The sequence below is a fragment of the Cynoglossus semilaevis genome, chromosome 5 (assembly GCF_000523025.1).
Source record: "Cynoglossus semilaevis isolate Cse_v1.0 chromosome 5, Cse_v1.0, whole genome shotgun sequence".
In the NCBI taxonomy this organism is placed as follows: Eukaryota; Metazoa; Chordata; class Actinopteri; order Pleuronectiformes; family Cynoglossidae; genus Cynoglossus; species Cynoglossus semilaevis.
Genome location: NC_024311.1, coordinates 11436712 through 11456803, shown reverse-complemented (window position 1 = coordinate 11456803; position 20092 = coordinate 11436712). Strand labels below are relative to the sequence as shown.

Below are 20092 nucleotides of genomic sequence, written 5' to 3'. Positions count from 1 at the left end.
GTCACCTGAGAACCGCATCCTCGTCAAGCGGATGCTGATCAAGTGCGCTGACATTTCCAACCCCTGCAGGCCACAGGAGCTCTGCATAGAGTGGGCTGGACGCATCTCAGAGGAGTATTTTGCACAGGTACTGTGAGGACACCATGTTGTTACGTGAACGCTCCGTGGTGCAGCTCGGGCTGGTGTTGTGTTTTTTTTTGTGTTCTCTTCTTGTGTTTGTTGATGACTTTTTTTTCCTCCATCTCCGGTGCAGACGGACGAGGAGAAGAGACAAGGTCTCCCGGTGGTTATGCCTGTGTTTGACAGGAACACCTGTAGCATCCCAAAGTCCCAGATTTCCTTCATAGACTACTTCATTACAGACATGTTTGACGCATGGGACGGTAAGACCACACGGGGCGTTCTATAACATCTATAAAATTCTGTAATAAATGTTCAGGCTCTGTCAGACATCTATAAAGTTCTGTAATAAATGTTCAGGCTCTGTCAGATTGAATCATGTCAAAATACAAGGCCAGCTGCTCCTTCTTTGACACTTTATACTAAAGTCACATGACATTTGGAGGCTCTGCTTTGAAAACCCCATTTAAGGTCTGACAGAGAAGGGCACGACCTTAGATGTATACTGCTAGCATGCGCCACATTAGCTACTATTTTAAGATTTCTGTTTTAAAGGAAAACTGAAGCTGAGGACACCCAAGAAGATTTATGTGAGATTTTACCCAGAATTCTTTGCTGGGCAAAGTTAGCACCAGACTGCAGTTGTTGCCAGTCAACTAGTTAGACTAGTTAGCACAAAAATCCGAGCTGACCACAGCTACAGTCAGCCAAATCTGATCGTTCTCCTGACTGTCGTCCCTTTTAAGGCATTGCTGCGTTCAGTTGTCTTCTGTGAATTTTGACAAATCATGTATGTAGTCTGTGACCCCTCCCCTGACCCTCTTGTTGTTGAAGTAAGTGCTTTGAGTTTGTGATCTCCAGTCGGATGAGCTTAATCTCAGCTTTAACCCTCTTCAACTCCCAGCTTTTGCAGACCTCCCCAATCTTATGCAGCATTTGGACAATAACTTCAAGTACTGGAAAGGCCTGGACGATAGGAAGCTACACAGTCTGCGACCGCCTCCAGAGTAACTGCTGCATTCGCGGGCCCTGGGAATCTGCTTCCGTCCTCTCTCCTGTTGGGGCGTCTCTCCCTGTGCCAGTCAGCCAGCCAAAGGTCCTCCTCGCCCTTACTTACCCTGCTTCTGTAGCACGCCGAGCGTCCACTCATCCACTGATGCGGAAACCGCAGAAGGACTTCCTGACAGGCAGTTGCAGCAGTTAACAATACTGGCTTCATCAGCCCGTCAGACCAGAACTGAGCGCAGAGCACGACACAATCGGCGTCCTTTTGAACTTTTGAGCCTGTCTGACGTCCACAGCGGAGCTGGTCACGTGACATAACTGAGCGAAGCTCCTCAACGGCCTCCGGGCTAAGTGTCCGTCAACTGTTCAGTATGTGGGCTCACCTGTTTGCCTGCTAGCTGGCTGGGTAGTGAAAACTGCTTGTTTACAGAAGGAGAAGGGAGGAGTGGATGACAGTGCGGTCTGGACTTGAAAGTAGTCCAGTCCTGGTCGGACCACATGATCACCTTTGATCTGCATACCTGTGCTCGCTGCCAGGCAGAACTTCTTCTACTGCCCCTAGAGGACAAACCATGAAAGAACACTCTACTGCTTTTTTTGGCAATATTCTCATGTGTTCTTCAGCAACACATCTACGTTGACATGTAGCTGTCATTATGGACACGGGGAGTCGGGGGTCAGGAAGTGGATCTTTACTTTAGGCCACTGCTGAGAGTCACAAACCTCAATATCATGATCATAGGTAACTAATTACAGATGATTTGGTATGTTCATTTTTTTTCCTAGATGTTCCATATTTTCTATGTTAAAATAATAAAGAAATTAGTTGATAAAAAAATAAGAACAAAAATGAATTTAAACAAATAGAGAAAGAGAAGCCAAAGCTGATGAAGACATACTACCATAGCTCTCAAAATAATTACAATTATTATTCATATGAAGCATTACCATATTAGAACTTTTTATTTTCTTATCAAAGTTAAGTACCGGTTTGAATGAAAAATTTTGTATTGCACTGTAAACAATATTAGACATGTCTACGTCTCAGTGATTCGTCCAGGGATGGGTTGTTGCATCGGAAAATAAGCTGTTATTGTTAATCATCAGGAGTTTGTGTGGTGGTGTGTAAGTGTGTGTGTGTGAGTGAGTGCGTGTGCGTGCGTGTATGTGGGTGGGTGTCTGGCTGTGTGAGTGGGTGCATTCATTGTTGCAACAAAACCTATACTCTTGGTTTAATGCTGTAAACTGGTTGACATTTGACAACAGCAGAAATATGTGAAAACATTTTGGACTTGAAAAATTTTTTTCTCCCAGAAATTTTTGTATCTGGTTTGTCCTACTGAAAAGACTGCCTTATTTTATACAATATTTATACAGTACATCCCACTGTGCAACCGCAACGGACATCTGGAGTTTTTATTATAACTTAGACAGAAGGTTATGTTCAAGTAAATCTCAATATTTTTATAGACAATGAATTTTACACTGGATTTGCAGCAAATGAGATCAGCCATTCTAGCTATCTGAATACCTGTGAATTGGAAGGCGACGTAGAGCACGTATACAGAGAACGAAATGGTTAAGAAGGATGTGGATCGCTGAGTTGTCTATCACTGTCTTTCGAGTCCCCTAGCGGCCAGCTTGCATTGATTTTGAATCAAACGTCATTCTACTTTGGCCACTTGTCCAGCACCCTTATGCACAGACTCATGGAACAGCTTTTTGTTAAAGGTTGATTTCAAATTAGGATACTAATATATGTTAAACAATGTTGCTTATTAAGAATACTTCCTCTTTAAACAGTATATAAATGCCATAACAGCTAAGCAAATGATGGTTAACAAGATGCGTTGACCATGGTTGTCTTTGTTTCTCTTGTATGACAGAATTGTACTCAATCAGAGGATTAGTTTGTTCCTTCTGATTCACATTTTGGTCTGAAGGCACGGAAAAAAAAAAGTTAGAAACGATTCAATGAAAAATAAAAAATAATGTCAAATATAGTGCTGCCATTTGTTGTAATTATTTCACAACTCCCTTGGTAAACCATCATCATTAATATATTTGATTTTTCACAACCTTTGGATTAGTTGGAATAAGTGATGCAATACCGCTAACCTCAAGACGCAAACAAAATAGTAAGTGAACACTTGCTAAGTAATGGTAACAAATGATATGGATCTAAAAAAAAATAGGTCGTATTTAAGTAGCTGTTTGTTTTTGTGTTACTGTTACAAATATATATACATGATAATCATGCTGGCCGATTCAGAGGAAATCTACTCATTGTAATAAATCGTTTTACAGAAAAAAATATTTTCACATTATTGTTATAACTGGAGTATTTATGTTCAGCAACGTGCTTTTTTAAATTATTTATGTTTTACAAAATATCACTAAAGTGACATGGCAGCATTTAAAGGAAATACGTAACCAAACTTCCGCTAGCTTATATTTTACGGCAGTCGTAAGCGGAATCTGATTGTCGTCATTTCAGAGAGAAATGGTTGTTGGTTAATAGTGTCTATCGTCTTGCTGTGTTAGGAACTGCTTTTCGCCTCGTTAAATTGGTTGGAACGGTGCCATGTCTTCGGGAATGACCGGACAAACACCGTAAGTTATCGTTTATGTTTAAATTTAAAAGAAAAACTGTGTAAAGCTACATCGGCTAAACAAACTGTCAAACAGTCTCCTCAGTGTGTGAGGCGCGAACAAACAGTCTCCTCAGTGTGTGAGGCGCTAGCACTAGCTACCAACGAACAGGCTAAGGAATGTTAGCATTTTGGGGATAAACTTTTAGAGCGAATAAATGTTTTTGTGTGTATGCAGATTTAATTATAAACAAAACTATCACATTCGACTAATTTGTAAAATGTATTGAGTGCTAACGTGAATCTATTTGGTAGCATTCCTGGACTTAATGCCTTTAACGCATTAATGGCGGTAGCTAACTTTCGCTCGTCTCAACAATTGAGCAAATTAAATATCTCAAAAACACACTAATATGCAATTGAAAATCAGAGGAAATAAAAATGCCCCGTAAAACTTTTTGACGAAAAACGATTCGCATTGTACGTACATTTCTAGCTGCAGTCAACGAATTTTACACAGTTTTCATTCCAACTCACAATCTGCAAAAACTGCACACCGTGGAGGCGCTATAATCCTACAAACTCTGATTTTATGCAAGTGTAAGAATTGATATAAGTTGGAAAGTATTCTTAATGTAGTCGTGACAAAAAGTACTTTTTAAATACATTTTTAATTAAACCTTTTAACGTGTTTGTTCACATCAAATCAGTCATTGGATTTTTAACTTAATCAGTATTAGTTAGTAAATGATTTCTGATCACTCAAAATGCATTGCACAGCAGTGTACATTCAGTATATTTTAAAACACAAACTTTTCTCCTTAAATTCTTGACACTGTACTGTTTTGTGTTTTATTTTATATATTTCTTACCTGTCTTTCACAGGTTATGAAATATCTTTTACAGCAAAATTTGATTACATTTTTTTTCCTCAGGTGCTTCAACAGCCGATGGGATCAACCAGCTCAGCCTAAGCAGAGTGTAGATGTGAGGCAGCAGAGAAGCAGTGAAAATGCTGCCCAGTCTGTGTCTTTATCTGGAGTTATTGGCACTGCTGGTCCAAACAATGCCCTTTCCCGACCACAGCAAACAGGAACAGATGCACCTATGCCACAGGGAGGGGTTGAGATGGCTGCAGCCATGGCAGCTAAAATAAACGCCATGTTGATGGCTAAAGGAAAGCTGTTAACTCCCCCACCCCTGCTCAAAAAGGTGCGTTTATTTTAAAAGATGATCTACATCGTTGTAATGTATTTGTGCAATAATTAGGAGACTAACTTTTTTTCCCATGTGGATCAACATGTGCCTCAGGTCCCTCAGAGTGTACCTATCCCGCCCCCTACGGAAGAGTTGGTTATCACCGAAGTGGACATTAATGATGTACCACTGGACTGCAGGGATCTTCTCACCAAAGGAAAAACACAAGAAGAAGTAAGTGTGTTGTTTACAGTATAAAAGAACCGTGGGATTTTTTCTGTTTATTTTCTAAAAAATGTTTTATCTTTTTGCAGATCCGACAGTTGACTGGAGCAGTCGTCACAACAAAGGGTCACTTCATGTGTGATGTAGACAAACCCAAAGTCGGGTGTGTATAAAGGCTTTAATGTTGTTTCTGGTCAGCAAGTTATTACATTTACAATGACTTGTTTTTATATAATGTGAACAATACATACTACAGTTTTATCAGTTATGGCTCTCATAGCTTAAAGACTGCTTTGAAGCATAGCCAATAAGTCAAGTTAGTGGTTTTAAAACTGTGGTACATGTAGCTCTTGTGGTACCTGGGCTCCCTCCAGTGGTACAAAGAGGAATAACTTGGGTTTGGTGACCCACTCACTTGTAACATGAGGCTGGTGTGTATTCTTTCTTGTTAGAGAGCTTTTTGTTTTACAGTTTTAGGGTAATAATCTTATTTGGAATATCGGCCATTTTGGCAGTATTTGAAGAGTCATATATTTCCAGAGTTGGTACACTGTGTACAAAATGCTGTTATTGCTGTACGAAACTATGAAAAATATGAGTTGACACATGTATTACATCCTTGAAATTGTAATTGTATTTATCACCTACAGTAACTTCTTACACAGGTCAAAAAGTTACATTTGGTTATTAAGATGTTCTGTAGTTTCACAACCTATTTTCTTTCTATCTTTTAGTCAAAGACCGTTGTATTTACATGTCCAAGGAAAGACACAGGATGAAGTTAACAGTAAGTAGCACTGTTTTGTTTTATTTTACTCTGTGGGCAGATTCTGACAACGGTGGTTTTTATTGTAATTTCAAATTAATCTATTTGAAAGTTTTTCCTTCTTGTGGGAAGTAGATGAACTGTTTACATGTTTCTGTCATCATCAGGGGCTGTGATGAGGATAAAGGAGATCATCTCTGAAGAAGTGATGAGAGCATCGGGAGGTCAACAGGTGCCCGTGATGCCTCCGCTCACTCTGTACCCTCAGCCTCCTCGGCCTGTTGTTCCCGTTGTGCCACGGATGCCAAACGCAAACCCAGCGGTGGGGCAGGGACACCGACCCGCAGCTCCACATACAGGGGTAGGTGCACGTGGCCCTGGTCTTCTAAACCTTAACCCTAAAAGAGTGGTAGACAAAGTAGCTCTGTCCCCCATTTTTTTCATTGTGTCAGAAGAGGCTTTCTGGAGGTTTAAGAAAGTGTGGCAAGTGAAGTGTGTGTTGCCTTCACTGATACCCACCTCCTATAGTAAGAAGCAGAGAGAACATCACTGGTCTACAGAGACAGGCCTGAGATCACTGCATCTGCTGACATTCAGTTCACGTCTCCTGTCTGTCCAGTTAAATCTTGTTGAGTTTTTATTTGTAGGCGAATGAAAAATGTTCTGTCTTTCAGAGTTTTGTGCACACAAAGATTTTCGTGGGTCTCGACCAAGCGCCGCCTTCTTTTAACGTTAACGAGAAGATTGAAGGTCCGGGCGGTTCGTACTTGGGTCACATCCAAACTGAGACGGGGGCTCGCGTCTTCCTCAGGGGGAAAGGCTCCGGCTACATCGAACAAGCTTCAAAGCGAGAGTCATTTGAGCCTCTTTATGTTTACATAAGGTATGGTGGTTTTTGTTTTTTGTTTTTTTTAAAAGGCCGTTCTGCATATTTGGTAATTTCCCAATTGGGACATTATTGATAATTGATTTCTTTATGGTTACTTTGTTGTTGAAGCTAAAGGTTTACGTATATATTTATGTATACGAGGCTATATATGTGGATATATATGTATATAAGTATTATATGTCACTTTCCCTCACTCCAAAACTCATTTCTCTCCATTTGTTCTTAGCCACCCAAACTCAGTCGGACTGGAGGCAGCAAAGAAGCTGACTGAGAGTCTGCTGGAAACTGTAAGTTCACATGTAGTCAATGAATTGCCTTTGTTTAAAACGGAGGTCAAAGAAGGTGAACATATTGAAGTATATATTTTTCACCGATACTCGCCTCCAAAAGTGAATACGGTAGTGTGAACCACCTGATCTCCAGACAAAGGTTCTGTGTGCTCTGCACCTGCCGACAATTAAGACAAAAACAAATCAGCATTTATATAGATATCTATTTAGGTGTCCTTTTACTCCGGAACTGTCCTTTAAATTTCTGTCTTTTTTCAGGTCAGAGCTGAACAGGGCCGGACGATGTCCATGTACAGCGGCTCAACACAATGTGAGTATTGTTTTGACCTCGTAAGCAAACAGGCCAAACAGATTTCACCACAGACACCAAACACCACGTCCTCACTGATCCCATTCCTCCTCACTGTTACGGTAATGGGTCTTTTGACGTCAGCAGTAGCTCAACAATAGGTTTAAAATAGCGGGTCAAATGTGGGACACCACCCTGACATTGATCCACGTCTTGTATGCTCTAGTCGGAAAAGTAAATTAACTCCACACTCTGTACTTTCATTTCAGCATACCAAGCACATGGATATCCCACTAATAGCAATTACTCTAACCAGCGGTCCTGGTATAACTACCCTGCTAATGGTTATGCTGGGGCCTATTCAGCCTATCCAGAGGACCATGGTTATTGGAGTAATGCAAATGGTCCACCAAGTCAATCTAACATGTCGACAAACCCTCAATCTTCTCAGGCAATGGTTCAGTATCCGGTGTGTTCTCGGAAACCACATCCCTACCTGGTCCAGGTTAGTTTACCGTGTTTGGTTTGGTTCTAATTAAAAAATAATGTCATGTTTACTAAAGAAAAAACACTTAAAATAAGCTGTTTAACCCTGGTTATGTCCTCAAATGATAAAATATTTTTTCTGTTTGGATTTCTTTTTAGCAGTTTATGCTTGGAATTCATTAGTTGTATATTTCATGTTGTTTTTAGAAGTCCTTGTACTGTTTATTAGGGTCTAAATACTGGTTTGGATTTAATTAAGGAGTCTGGCAGCGTCAGTGAGGACGTGGAGTCTGAAGGATCTGTAAGCTCCCCGCCTGACTCGCCAAGTCCCAAACATCAGTTCCAGGAGGCAGCAGAGGAGGAGCAGGTTAGTGGAGAAAATCACCATCAGTCACAGACACAGATATGGTGATAGAACATGGATGAAATTTACTGCAATAAATCAATTATCGCAGGATCACTGTAGTGTGATAGGCCATACCCAGCCCTGTTTGTTAGTGAAAATATAATTAGCTAAAGCTGATGGAGTTGATCATTTCTGCAGATGAATTTGTTTTGTTTTTTTTGTGAAGTTTTAGACAGTCAAAAATGTGTATAAATGTATGCTTTATATTCGAGGGAGAACAATTGATAGAAAACCTCCATCCTTGGTCATCTGACAGATTAAACACTTGATTAAAGAAATTATACTTAACTTAAAAAGCAGTTTTTTTCTGTCGTAGCCAAAGTGAGGATGGTCGTCGTAAAACAGATCATTAAACCAGAGAGGGCTCGGCTTCATGGACCTGTTTGGCCTCAGTAAAACACCAGTAAAACTAAAACTGAGGACTCATTCACACTTAACTGCCGCTGGTGTGGTAATTCAATGTTACTTTCTTTGTCTAATGAGTCTCTGTTGCCCTCCTGCAGCCACCCAGCTGCTCTGCAGAGGCTGCTGCTCCTCAGGAGTCTGCACTTCCTGCCACCAGCGTTGGGAAGGAAAGAGCTGCAGAAAGGTCTGTGAATAGATCTCATTTCCTTTGTGTGTTATTCATTTTTATTGTGCGGCGTTAACTCCGACAGTTTTCCCACCCCAGGATTCTCATGCCTCCTCCACCGCCGCCCTTCTGCGCGGTCCCTGCTCCTGCTCCAAGAAAAAGGCCGAGGGAAGGCGTGACGGACGGTGCGACCGGTCCATGCGGTGACGCCGGGTTCACGGGTATGTATGAACTCATTTCCTCCAATTCTGAGGAATCCTGACATTTCTTCTGTGGAGTTGTCAGTTGCATGAAATGGAATCTCCCCCCTTGGAGGAATGGGGGAGGAGTGGAGACCTGTGTGACCCTTTCAGCTGGTGGAACCCACTGACACACTTTTCTTGTATATGTTTTTTGTCTCTCTCTTTTTTTTTTCTCTCTCTCTCAACATGTGTCTCTGGACCGGCCTGTTATGGACGTGTGACGTGCTGCCGTTACGGATCAAACCGACTAAAAACCCACCTCTAACATGGGCCTCCTGATTGGGTTTTCTTTTTCATTTTGTTCGATTGCTTTGTCCCGCCCCTCTCCACCCCCGACTCCTTGTCTCTCACCTCTCCGAACTCCCTTCCTGCCTGTTTGTCTCTCTTTGTTTCTCTCTCCTTCTCCCTTGCTCCCTCTCTCACAGGTGTTCCAGAGGACGCTCATGGGAAGAAGTTTAAAGCAGTGGAAGACGCAGCAGGGCTGGTGCCCTACGGAGGGGACTCCTCCGATGAAGAGGAGGAGAGGACTCACAGCAGTAAGACCAGTCACTCATAACCCTCGTTCAGCCCTCATCCATAGTGTCCGGGGTTCCACACAGACCCCAACTCTCGCTTTGGGTTTCGCACCATAGTTCTCCGTAGTAAGATTTTGTGAATAAATAGAGAAAAACAACACTTTAATCGTGAAGTGTTTTAGGTTCATCTCCTCCACCAGTGTTTGGACTTGTCATGGGGTTTTTTTGTTTTGTTTTTTTTTTAGTCCTGGTGACATTCAAAGCACTTAAGCCTCAGATGTTGCCCCCCCCCGCTCAAGCCACGCCCCCTGTATGTTGATGATCCACTTTAATCACAGTGTTTCTGTCCAGGTGGACAGGTGGGGTCTAGAACTGATCCCACAACTCTGTATCAGCTTTCTACCCCGATCCAAATACACATTCATCCATTTATCTTTAATCACTGCAGCTGGTCAGAGGTCGGGAGGTCGGGGGGGGGGGGTCACTCATGCTGACAACACACTTGAAGTTGAAGTCCACGCAGGTCATCGTAGATTGTTTCAACTAGGGCGTCTGTTACTGTTGCGATTAAATTTCAATCAGTTTGTTTTCAGGAAAACTGAGGATTGATCTTGAAGAATTGTAACTCATCATTCCTAAGTATGACCAAAAAGTCTTTTTTCCACACTGGTTTTTATTTGTGGTTAATCTAAACATTTTAATCTAAATAATTTCACATATTTATTCACACGATTGACAATAAAGATTGCCCTAGTTTTAACTCAGGTTTTTGGACTGAGTGGAGGAAAACCAGGGTCATCAGCCAACCTAGGATGCCCACCTGTGACCTATGACCTGTGAAGAAGCAGAGCTGCCCCGACGTCACCACGTTGCACAGGATATAGATTAGTTTGTGTAAATGGAGAATGTGAATAGTTTGTACACGGATGTTGTGAAAGATTTGTGGTCTTTCACTACGACTTACATCAGTAAAAAAAAATCTTAACTTTTAACCATTGACTTTATCCAGTGGTTGAATATGAGTCCAGTGGACTCCAGTGTTTGGTCCAATGGTCATCTTTTCAAAGAACTGTCAATCAACCCATCAACAAACACCTGTCAGTGGGAGAAAAACCCCAGAAATACCCAAACCCGGTTCTTCTGTTGGCAAACTTGACAACGCCGTTATAAAGCTAACCTCGGGTTTAGACTCTACTTTTACTGATGTGTAAAATGAACTATTGAGCATGAGAGGAGGCGGCCAATGGAAACGCTCTTATGACTGGCTGAATTAAACAAACACACATACTGGTGTCCCAGACTGAAGCTGTTTGTGTTGTGCTGCATTTGAACTTATATTTTGGGTACATTGGGAAACATCAGAGCTGGGACTGAAGATCTGTCTTTAAACTGTCAAACTGCTCCAATGAGCTTGTCAACAGAAGGGAAACTGAAGAAAACTTTTTTATTTTGCCACGTTTTTAGTAAACTAGACTGATGGAAAACAGCCTCAACACACCGAGCAGAATTAGGTGTTCACCACAACAGCACAAACACACACAACTCCTCCTCTGTGTGCTAACATACCATAGTGTTAGCCAATGGAGAAAGTGGACCAACAGGCTCCACCCCTTAGAGACAGAGACACTCCAGGACATACCGGTCAAGATTAAAAAATGTATCTGAGCCAAAATAATCTAAATACACTCAGAATAATGAGATGGAATCATCGACTGTATATAAGGACTGGACCGACTGCTGCAGGCTGTGGTTACAGCAGGGGTACTTTGCCATAAGAAGAGATACTTGTTTGATAAGGAGTACCCGAACAAAAGTTCTGGGACATACAGTAGAACCTGTGAAACTGTTCCAAACAGAACAGTAACAGTACCATTTTTGACCCTGTTGATGATGATCTTTAGTCCACGGTGGCTACCAGGTGTGGAACAGTGAAGAAAACCTGTGGTTGTTTTATAACCATTAAGTGCTAACTAGTGCGTTCTCAATGTTTAACAGTTTCATGTTTGTGTGGTTGAACTGAGGTCCATTTTGAATTCACGATCTCATGCGTACGTTAAGAGAAAAGTTAGTGGATAAATATGTTGTAATTGACAGCAGGATTGTCAAACAGTACCATGCTGACAGTAATTGGGTTGTTGTGGACAATCCTGCTGTCATTTGTTGACATTGACCAATCATCTAAATTTAAATTTTCTTGTTTGACTAAATATTTTGAATATACAAATAAATGGGTTTTAATACTTTACCACTTTTTCACACACTGAACTGTATATTCAAACTTTGACACAGCAGAGCATTCAAATTGTTCTCCTTTGGCTTCACCTTCACAGTGACACGCCTCCGTCCAGTCTTTATATACAGTCTATGAGATCAGACCAACAGTCATTTTGAGGTTGAACAGAAGGTTTTGAATTGACTGTGTGTTTGGGTCATTTGTTTTTATGTATAAATTTAAAAAGAAAAATACTAGGACAAATTTGGAGCTAAGTTAGAAATATTTTGGGTTTTTTATTTTTTATTTCTAGTGTTTTTTGTCTTGGTTTTGCTTTTGTTTTGGGGGGGTCTCTAGGTTGTGAGCACTTAGTAGCTAAGGGTGGGCATTCTACAAAGTTCCTTCATTTATACAGTAAATGTGAACACAGACTGCCATTACTGTTGTGCCTTTTCTTTTAGTGTAGGTGACAAATTCACAACGTCACAAACATCAGCAGGTTTTTATAGTTTAAAAAAATCACATGGATTTTATTTGAGTTGACCTTTTGTTTTTATTCTTTTTACTAGTCCATTAAATACTCCTTATTTTGGACCATATTCTCTTAGTCTGCTGCAGTTATGCTGTCAGTGCAAATTGTAAAGTTCCACTTTTTTCTGATCTTGGAAAATGGTGTATGCCTGTTCCCATGGAATACGATAATAAAAACGACTAAAAACATCACAGAATGGATCACATCACTTTATTTCATTAAAAAATACTTTCATGTCATTTTGGCCTCACTCACGGCCTTGGGACCTCGTCAAACCGGACGGGCTGGGTGTCACATGAAGACGTACTCCGAAGCCTGGATGCCATTGTGAACAGTCAGAACGCCCGGGTTGTCCATGCTGAAACAAGGATGCACGTAGCTTTGGAAGTGGCAGTAGAAGGTGTGGAGGTGCTGTTGTAGATCCACGTTGAAGAAGGACAGAGTCTCCCTCTCGTAGTCCAGGGCCACTCCGATCCTCACAGGGTTCACTGTGATCCTCAGGTCAGGACTCCAGCCGTTGTGCAGGAACTCGTATTTATGCCTTAAAAAGAAAAAAGTTTGACATTTTTTCACAAACTTTTAGATGATTAGAGCCTGAATATAAAATCATCTACTGTCACAATGGCATGTTGAAAAGAAGCAATTATATTTATAATCTATGACAATTTTAGTCAAAGTTTTTTGGGGTTTTTTTTCAGCAGTGCTCATTCAAAACAAACTACTTCCTTTAGCTTTGTGAGTTCTGTTCTTTCTATCAATGCAATAAAAAAAACCTCAGAAAGAAACTACAATTTTTCGCAAAAAAAAAAAATTAACAAAATTTTATCAAATGTATTGAAAAGTCCATCAAAGTTATGTAGAGAACCAAATAATTACGGCGTGTTAATACCTGGATGGGCTGAGAATGTGTCTCATGCACCAAGAGCTGGTGTTGGCCCCCAGGTAGGAGTTCCTCTCTGTGTCGGCGTAGGCCACTCCGATCCTGAACTCTGTCCCATCATCCACCTCCACCTCCCAGTAATGTCTGCATCGGACCGGGATCAGATCTCCGAGAACGGCCACGCATCTGCAGACACACAAAGCCAGAAGTGTTCTCACGCTCACAGAAGACAATCCTGGGATACTTATTCATTCTACAGGAGGAGTCATTCTCAGGAAACACCACCTGGTGAAGGTGTTGTCGTCCGAGGCCATGGCACTGATGGGCAGCTCCTCGTCTCCATAGAATATGGTGAAGCCGTCCTCGGAGATGGAGAGGCAGGGGTGGGCCGTGTCCTCCAGGAGATGGAAGAAGGTCCCTGCAGAGGGTGGGGGTGAACAACTGCGTCAACATTTTGTTTTGTACTAAATATGAAGAATAACACAAAAAGAAGAAAAGGTCAAATGTGAAAAAATATACTGTATACGGATGACTTTTTTTTAATTTTAGTATTTAAATTTTTCAAAAACCGTCAAATCTACAGGTGTACATAAATGGACGGTGGAATTACTGAATATACAGTGCACTCCAGACTACACACGCGTAGAAATGTGTTAAAACGTGATCGGATACAAATTCACAAACGTGATTTTCACTTCAATATTCGATAGCCCTAACACACACTAACAAATATATATACAAAAATATATTTTTATTAACTTTACTTTTTTCACAAAACTGAAAAAAAGAAACATTTGAACTGAATTGGATTTCAGTCCTTGAACCATGACTCCGCCCACCTGTCGTTTTGACGGTAATAACGTCACTCCTGTCACTCGGGCCGCCGACATTGACGGCCCTGACAGCTATGACGTAACGTCGTCCACTCTGCAGCTGAATCAGACAGTGACAGGTGGGCACGCCCACGACTGACCTGGAGGCGGAGACACGAAGGTGATCAGACAAAGATGACGACTGAAGGCAAAAACAAACTTTTACACCAACGTGTATGGCGACCCCTTGTGGTTTATTTCTTTGTATGTGCTTCCAGCTGTATTTGTTCTGCGTGGTTGAAACAGTTCTTACTCTGTGACAGCGCCCTCTGTGCCATCAGTACCGATCTCACTCAGCTCCACGGTGTAGGAGTCCACGGGGTTGGTGTTTCCGGACTCCCAGCGGATCATGGCCGCCTCGGGACAGCTGCTGCACTCCCGATGTTTGACCACCGGAGGCGACGGCACTAGAACGAGACGATCAATCATTTAAGGCCAGTGCATTTAGGAAAGTCATTTCAACCTAAAAACATAGCCCATAAAAAGTCACAAAAGTAACAAAAAATAGAAAAATTAAAAATGTAGTCAAAGAAAAAATAATGCTAATAGTTAGCTTCTTCATGAGTAAGAAGTTGGCAAAAAAGCACAAAAGAGTTATTCTGACAGCAGCCGAGTAGCACAAAAGAGTTATTCTGACAGCAGCGCTGAATAACTGATCTGAGAGCAGCGGTGGATCTAACCTGTCATGTACAGAGCCTTCTCACTGGCTGGACTGATGCCCGTGGTGTTGGTGGCGGTCACCCACAGCTCGTACTGAGCGTTGGGCTGCAGCTCCGTCACTGTGATGTGGGTCTCCTTCACTTTGACTTTACTCACTGCAGAGGCAGCACAGATGGAAAACGTACGTCCATACATCACCACACGTCCATAAAGTCGAGCAAGACAATAGAATCAAAAAAGAGAATGAAATACTCAAATTTAAGGCAGAAAATAACTGTTGTTTTTTTCTTCAATTCCTGTGAGTACATCAGTGTTGTGTTCAACTAAACAGGCACAGGCTTTACACTGAGTGAGTAAATTGTGAGTTGATCTTTCTCATCGTCAACATGCTCTCCTCGTACCCTGAGGTGAGGAGTTGCCCTCTGCTGGTGTGTCTTCCAGCACCGGTCCGTAGTAAAGCTCGTAATACTCCACGGTGTCGTCAGAGAACAGGCTCCAGCAAACACGCAGCGATGTCTGAGAGGCAGAGTTTGGGATCTGAGGGTTGATGACTGGAGCAGACGGAGCTGTGAAAGTTAGAGGATTACAAAACTGACACAGCTGTTTCACAAGGTCAAAGGTCATTTGAATATTTGTTACGATAAGGTAAGAAAACAATCATAGCTTTTGCTTCCAAACTTCACCGAACTGTATTTAAAACACTGTTAATAAACAAACCTAAAAGGACAAAAAAAAGACAAATCAGTGCAGATTCTTCACAGTAGCACTGAAAAAAAGAAAATATACAAGATTAAATTAATAGCTCATTGTCCCCTAGGGGAGCCCGCCCCCCACTTTGGGAACCACTCTTCTACACAGTGATAATTTCCAATGACCACAGGTGTGTTTTCAACTCTTGTTGATTACACTCAGTACTGCAAATATTTTCTCTGACTTCCTGTTGGTGTGACCACTGGGACTCTGACCACTCTGTTGGTGTGACCACTGGGACTCTGACCTGGGACAACGTTGATGGAGTCCATCATGGTCTTCACGTCTGACAGGTCAGCAGGTGAAGTGTTGAACTCCAAACTTGTGGACAATGTGAGGTCAGGCTCCTCTTTGGAGAACTCTTCAATTCTAGCGAAGAACAAACACAGCAACAGTTCTCAGAACACATGTGGTTCACCATCACCGTTAGTGATGAAGCTAACCTATCCAAACCACACTGGACTGGACTGGAGTTCCAGACAGTGGGATACTCACCAGGCAGCACCTGAATTTACCTTTTTATGGTGGCCATCACCCCCTGTGAACAAAGAAATACTCAACCTTCTTAGATTGATAATAAACTGGATAATGAACAGGATTTGACCTGTCACAAACGAGCATTCACACTCTCATTCACACCTATGGTCAATTTAGAGTGAACATTAACACCAACACTAACATTACATGGTTTTGTAGTCAAGTACTCTTAGAGGCACACTACAGAAAGACCTTCAGTTACCGTTGGGGATCAAACCACTGATGTTCTTGCTGTAAGGCAGCAGCACCAACCACTCGAGCAGCACGTTGTCCCACTTAAGTTGCTCATGTGAGCAGCAGTTAGAGACTGGATCTAACTGATGAGCCTTTCTGTATGGAGTTTGTATGTTCACTCCACGTGGGTTTCCTCCCACTGTCCAAAAACAGACAGGATCATTTTTCACTCTTATTTGACCGTAGGTGTGAATGTGAGTGTGAATGGATGATTGAGCTTGATATAAAAGTCCAGAAACCTTGAGAAACAGCCTCTTGTCCTGGCAGCGGTAGATCTCCTGGGCCGACTCGATGAGTTCCTTGGAGGCGTCCAGGGCCCGACCGCAGGCCAGCAGCTGCTGGTACAGCGCCTCCAGCTTGTTCTTCTTCTCCTCCTCCAGAGCTGCCGCTCTCTCGTCGTACCGCTGAGACAGAGTCTGCAGGACATCGTTGTAATGCTGCTCCAGGTGCTGCTCCTGACGCCCGAAGTTCTCCTGCACGAGGACACGCAGCGCAGTACAGGTTCAGATATTTGGAAAGGACTTCTTAATTGTACTGCAGTACTACTGACATCCAGGTAATGAGCCACAGAGTTTAACAAACAGTCTGGTCTCAGAAAACCAGGTCCAAAGTCTGGCCTGAGGACCAGTCATGGTACTTACTGTATATGAGTTTTACAACATTTAAAGCAGTCCATTTATTATAATATTGCAGCTAAAGTAACATAAGGTATGAATTAGCTGAGGAGTTTTGTTTTATTTGTTTTTTAACATTAGATTTTTATCGGCTAAACTTAAATTACCTTGAGTCAATTTTTAAATTTTTTTTATTACTTTATTCTACTTCAAAAACTTATGATCCAACCTTTACTTTTGTTCTTTGCTAACACTAGCTCTATATGTACCAATCACTTGTTAGAGACAGAATCTGTAAAATAATCATTCCCTAATGCTTATGTAGTTTTACACATAAAAATAATAACAAAACACTGGTTAGACTGGTGTTCACCTCCACAGTCAGAAAGATTTCCTCCAGATGACCTGCAAAGTTCTCCATCTCTGCAACCTTCTCCTGCAGCTGGTGTCTGGTTGAGTGGATGGCTCTCTGGGGGAAAAAATAAAACCAGCTCTCTGTTAAATTAAATTAGGTTACATTCATTTGTTTTAAGCCTCTGGCAAAGCATTATCCAACCTGGGCAGTGAGTAACAAAAAAGACTTATCAATCGAAAATGTTATGACCCTCCTGCAGTATTTTTTTGGACCTCTTACGGGTCACAAACCCCATGTTTATGACTTCTTTTTTAAGTGTTTAAGATATAAATGATATGATTAATTCAGGTCCTACTGATGCTGAGTAGTTGAAAAATAATTTTAGGAGAGCTTTATTTTTGTCTCTATACAAACTGTAGTCGTGACTCCTACCTGGGTTTCTCCCTCCTTAAACACGTCATCATCATCTTCATCCAGCCCATCATCTGCCCCGGTGGGAGAAGGTGTGCTGCCCTGATAGGGTTCAAATCTCAGAGACTCGTTGGTGTCGACAGAGAATCTCTGGAGGGAGACTCCTCGGCCTCGTCCTTCAGGAGCCACGGTGTGGTGATCCATGGTGGTGGTGGGTGAGTCCTGGTGTTCGGCTTCTTCCGAGATCACGTCCAGTCGGCCTCCACTCACCTCATACATGGCCATGTGGAGCTCTGTGGAAGTACAGCTTTGGTTTTCCTGCCGGGAAAAGACAGTTTGTTATCTGATGAAAACAGACTGTCTTCTCTGGGTAGGTAGCTAGTATTTAGCATTTAATTAGAAATATAAGCTGAGCAGCTCACAGCTTATTCACCTGAATTAAGCTGTAATTCAGTGTCTTCTATACAATCACGTGAAGCCCAATGTTTCTGTCCCACAGCCTAAACAACCGAGTGAGCAGTTGGAGCTTCATCCTGGAGCTGAGACAGAAATAGACCAACCTCAGAACACTCATGTGTCACAGGCATGCCAAACATTCAGGTAGTTATTTACCCAGTAAAATATACGGACATTAAAAGTAAATATTTGAGATTTATTTGCAAAGTTTACAAAAATACTTTTAGCTTTTCTACAATTTTAGCAAGTTTTCTTTAAGATCAGGAGTTGGAAATTCCCGAGCATGTGATTTTAAAGGTTAAAGTTAACAAAGGATGCGTTTGCGTGCTGCTTGAAAATTCTTACTTCATTCTTCAAACGTTTTTGACAAATAAACAAATATTATTTTATTGAACTAATGGACTAATGTATAAACTGTCGGTAAATTACATTTTAATATTCGATTATTTCATGGTAAATACTTGTCAAAGCTTTGTTGTTTAAAATTTGATCAGAGTCATATTAGTAATTCTAGAATGTTCTGACACTTCCTGAGACATTTCAGAAACAATATCTCTTTAACAACAAATACATTTGATCTGGATTTGAGGATAAAAATAATTTATTGATCAATTGTGATGTTGACAGGTAAAGGTGGGTAGTTTAATTCTTTAAAAATTAAATTTACTGTAAATATGTTTTTTTGTTTTGTTTTGTTTTTTGCTGGGCAGGTGTCTGAGAGATAGAGAAGCTGATTAGAGTTTAACACAAGGAAAATTTGCCCAGCCATGCAAATTTAACCCCCCCCCAACAAACCAACTGCCTTAGTGAGCAGGAAGACTCTGTTTTTGTGTTAACGTGTGTGTCATGTGTGTTTGTGAGTGTGCGTGCGTGGGTTGTGTATTTTGTTGCTGTTTGATGTTTGTGTGGGTACGATGTGTATTAAATATGTACATGGGCAAAATTGTTGTTTTAGGTGTGTGTGTGAGAGAAAGAGAGAGAGAGCGAGTGTGTGTGTGTGTGTGTGTGTGTGTGAGTCATAGACGTAATGCAGTGATGGAAAGTACTGAATGTGTATCAGGATGGCCCCAAGGCTCTTCTCTGTGGATCTCTCCCCTTTTCTCCTCCACCTATTCTTCCACCTCCTCCTCCTCCTCCTCCATCTCTTCCACTTCCTCCTCTGCCTACCTGCACTGACACTTGAAACAGGAGCCTACGCAGATTCAGCAAAGCACACACACATAGAACACACACTTACTTTCAGACACATACACACTCACACTGTAGAGACACAGTAGGTTTTCTCTTTGCCAGTTTCTGCATCATCAAAGTTCCATCCACCTTGGTGGCGTCTTTGGAATGAATATGTCCTCTGTATCCCTGATGAAACACACACACACACACACATATATCTATGGCCTTTCTTGTTTGATGCTAATCTGCTCTGTCACTGTTCTGGACTAATACGCTCCCCGTCTGCCTCGCAGCTCCTCTTTTGTGGCGATTGTTTTCCCTTTTCCATTTTGTGTCCCTTCCCTCTCACACTCCCTCCTTCTTTCTCTCTTCCTTCAGTTCTTTCACTCTTTCATCCTTCTCTTTTGCATGTCTTCCGTTAACCACCCCGCCTCCTCACTTCTCTCCCCATTAGGAAGTTCTAATGGCATAATTGTCGCATTCCTTCTGGCACAATGAACACCAGCATTAATTAAAGAGCTTGCTGTTAATTACCTAGACCCTGTCGATCGGCCGTCCTCCTCCCTCAAGCCCCCTCCCATCTCCCCCTCATTCCTTTCTTCTTCACTTCTCATTCTCTCCGTCCATCACCATCAAAGTCTTCCTAAACACGACCCGTCTCCCATAGCCTTGACTTTGAGCAGAAAAAGGGCTTTCATGTGAGGGCTCAAGTGAAAATTCTCGAAAGTGTCTTTTTACTTTCCAGTAACCTACCTCCCCCAAACCCCCCACCCCTCCATACCCACCCCGTCCGTCTTTGAACCTTCAATGACAA

The 20092-nt window shown here is 41.8% G+C and overlaps 3 protein-coding genes across 6 annotated transcripts in view; 2 read left to right on the top strand and 1 right to left on the bottom strand.

The window, feature by feature from the left end:
* The window catches only part of pde8a (phosphodiesterase 8A), a 43535-nt gene extending 40407 nt beyond the window's left edge, over positions 1–3128 (top strand). Inside the window, exons 21-23 of the mRNA XM_017032654.2 lie at positions 1–127; positions 254–383; positions 1025–3128. The exon at positions 1–127 is cut by the window's left edge and continues 29 nt beyond it. Coding sequence (XP_016888143.1) covers positions 1–127; positions 254–383; positions 1025–1131 — 364 coding nt within the window. The 3' untranslated portion in view covers positions 1132–3128. The remainder of the gene's footprint in view (positions 128–253; positions 384–1024) is intronic.
* Positions 3129–3582: 454 nt separating this feature from the next.
* On the top strand, positions 3583–12524 carry LOC103379057 (KH homology domain-containing protein 4-like). Of its 2 annotated transcripts, none has more exons than XM_025055834.1 (15): positions 3583–3738; positions 4652–4928; positions 5028–5147; positions 5228–5301; positions 5873–5925; positions 6072–6265; positions 6579–6787; positions 7020–7080; positions 7342–7393; positions 7642–7877; positions 8118–8225; positions 8768–8853; positions 8935–9056; positions 9503–9613; positions 10347–12524. In XM_025055834.1, exons 1-15 carry the CDS (start codon positions 3710–3712, stop codon positions 10430–10432), a joined length of 1818 nt encoding a protein of 605 aa, XP_024911602.1. In that variant the 5' UTR covers positions 3583–3709; the 3' UTR covers positions 10433–12524. The 2 variants fall into 2 exon arrangements, with proteins under 2 accessions (XP_024911602.1, XP_024911603.1); XM_025055835.1 differs by having other exon boundaries at positions 9838–12058.
* Positions 12104–18440, bottom strand: fsd2 (fibronectin type III and SPRY domain containing 2). 3 transcript variants are annotated; one of them, XM_008310472.3, is made up of 14 exons: positions 18262–18440; positions 18072–18188; positions 17671–17967; positions 17257–17352; positions 16509–16742; positions 16014–16036; positions 15746–15867; positions 15150–15314; positions 14769–14903; positions 14342–14495; positions 14056–14189; positions 13502–13634; positions 13226–13402; positions 12104–12877 (listed from the first exon to the last, which is right to left on the bottom strand). In XM_008310472.3, the coding sequence occupies exons 3-14, from the start codon at positions 17932–17934 to the stop codon at positions 12628–12630; spliced, it is 1887 nt and encodes a 628-aa protein (XP_008308694.1). In that variant the 5' UTR covers positions 17935–17967; positions 18072–18188; positions 18262–18440; the 3' UTR covers positions 12104–12627. The 3 variants fall into 3 exon arrangements, with proteins under 3 accessions (XP_008308694.1, XP_008308696.1, XP_008308695.1); XM_008310474.3 differs by having other exon boundaries at positions 17671–17942; positions 18083–18188; XM_008310473.3 differs by having other exon boundaries at positions 18083–18440.
* Positions 18441–20092: the final 1652 nt, after the last annotated feature.

Coding starts and splice junctions, on each gene's coding strand:
- LOC103379057 (XM_025055834.1), top strand. CDS start 3,710: ATGTCTTCGGGAATGACCGGACAAACACC. Junction 5,926..6,071: donor GACACAGGATGAAGTTAACA/GTAAGTAGCACT, acceptor TGTCATCATCAG/GGGCTGTGATGAGGATAAAG. Junction 7,878..8,117: donor CACATCCCTACCTGGTCCAG/GTTAGTTTACCG, acceptor GATTTAATTAAG/GAGTCTGGCAGCGTCAGTGA.
- fsd2 (XM_008310473.3), bottom strand. CDS start 17,934: ATGGCCATGTATGAGGTGAGTGGAGGCCGACTGGACGTGATCTCGGAA. Junction 17,353..17,670: donor TTAAGGAGGGAGAAACCCAG/GTAGGAGTCACG, acceptor TTTTTCCCCCAG/AGAGCCATCCACTCAACCAG. Junction 13,403..13,501: donor GACGACAACACCTTCACCAG/GTGGTGTTTCCT, acceptor GTGTGTCTGCAG/ATGCGTGGCCGTTCTCGGAG.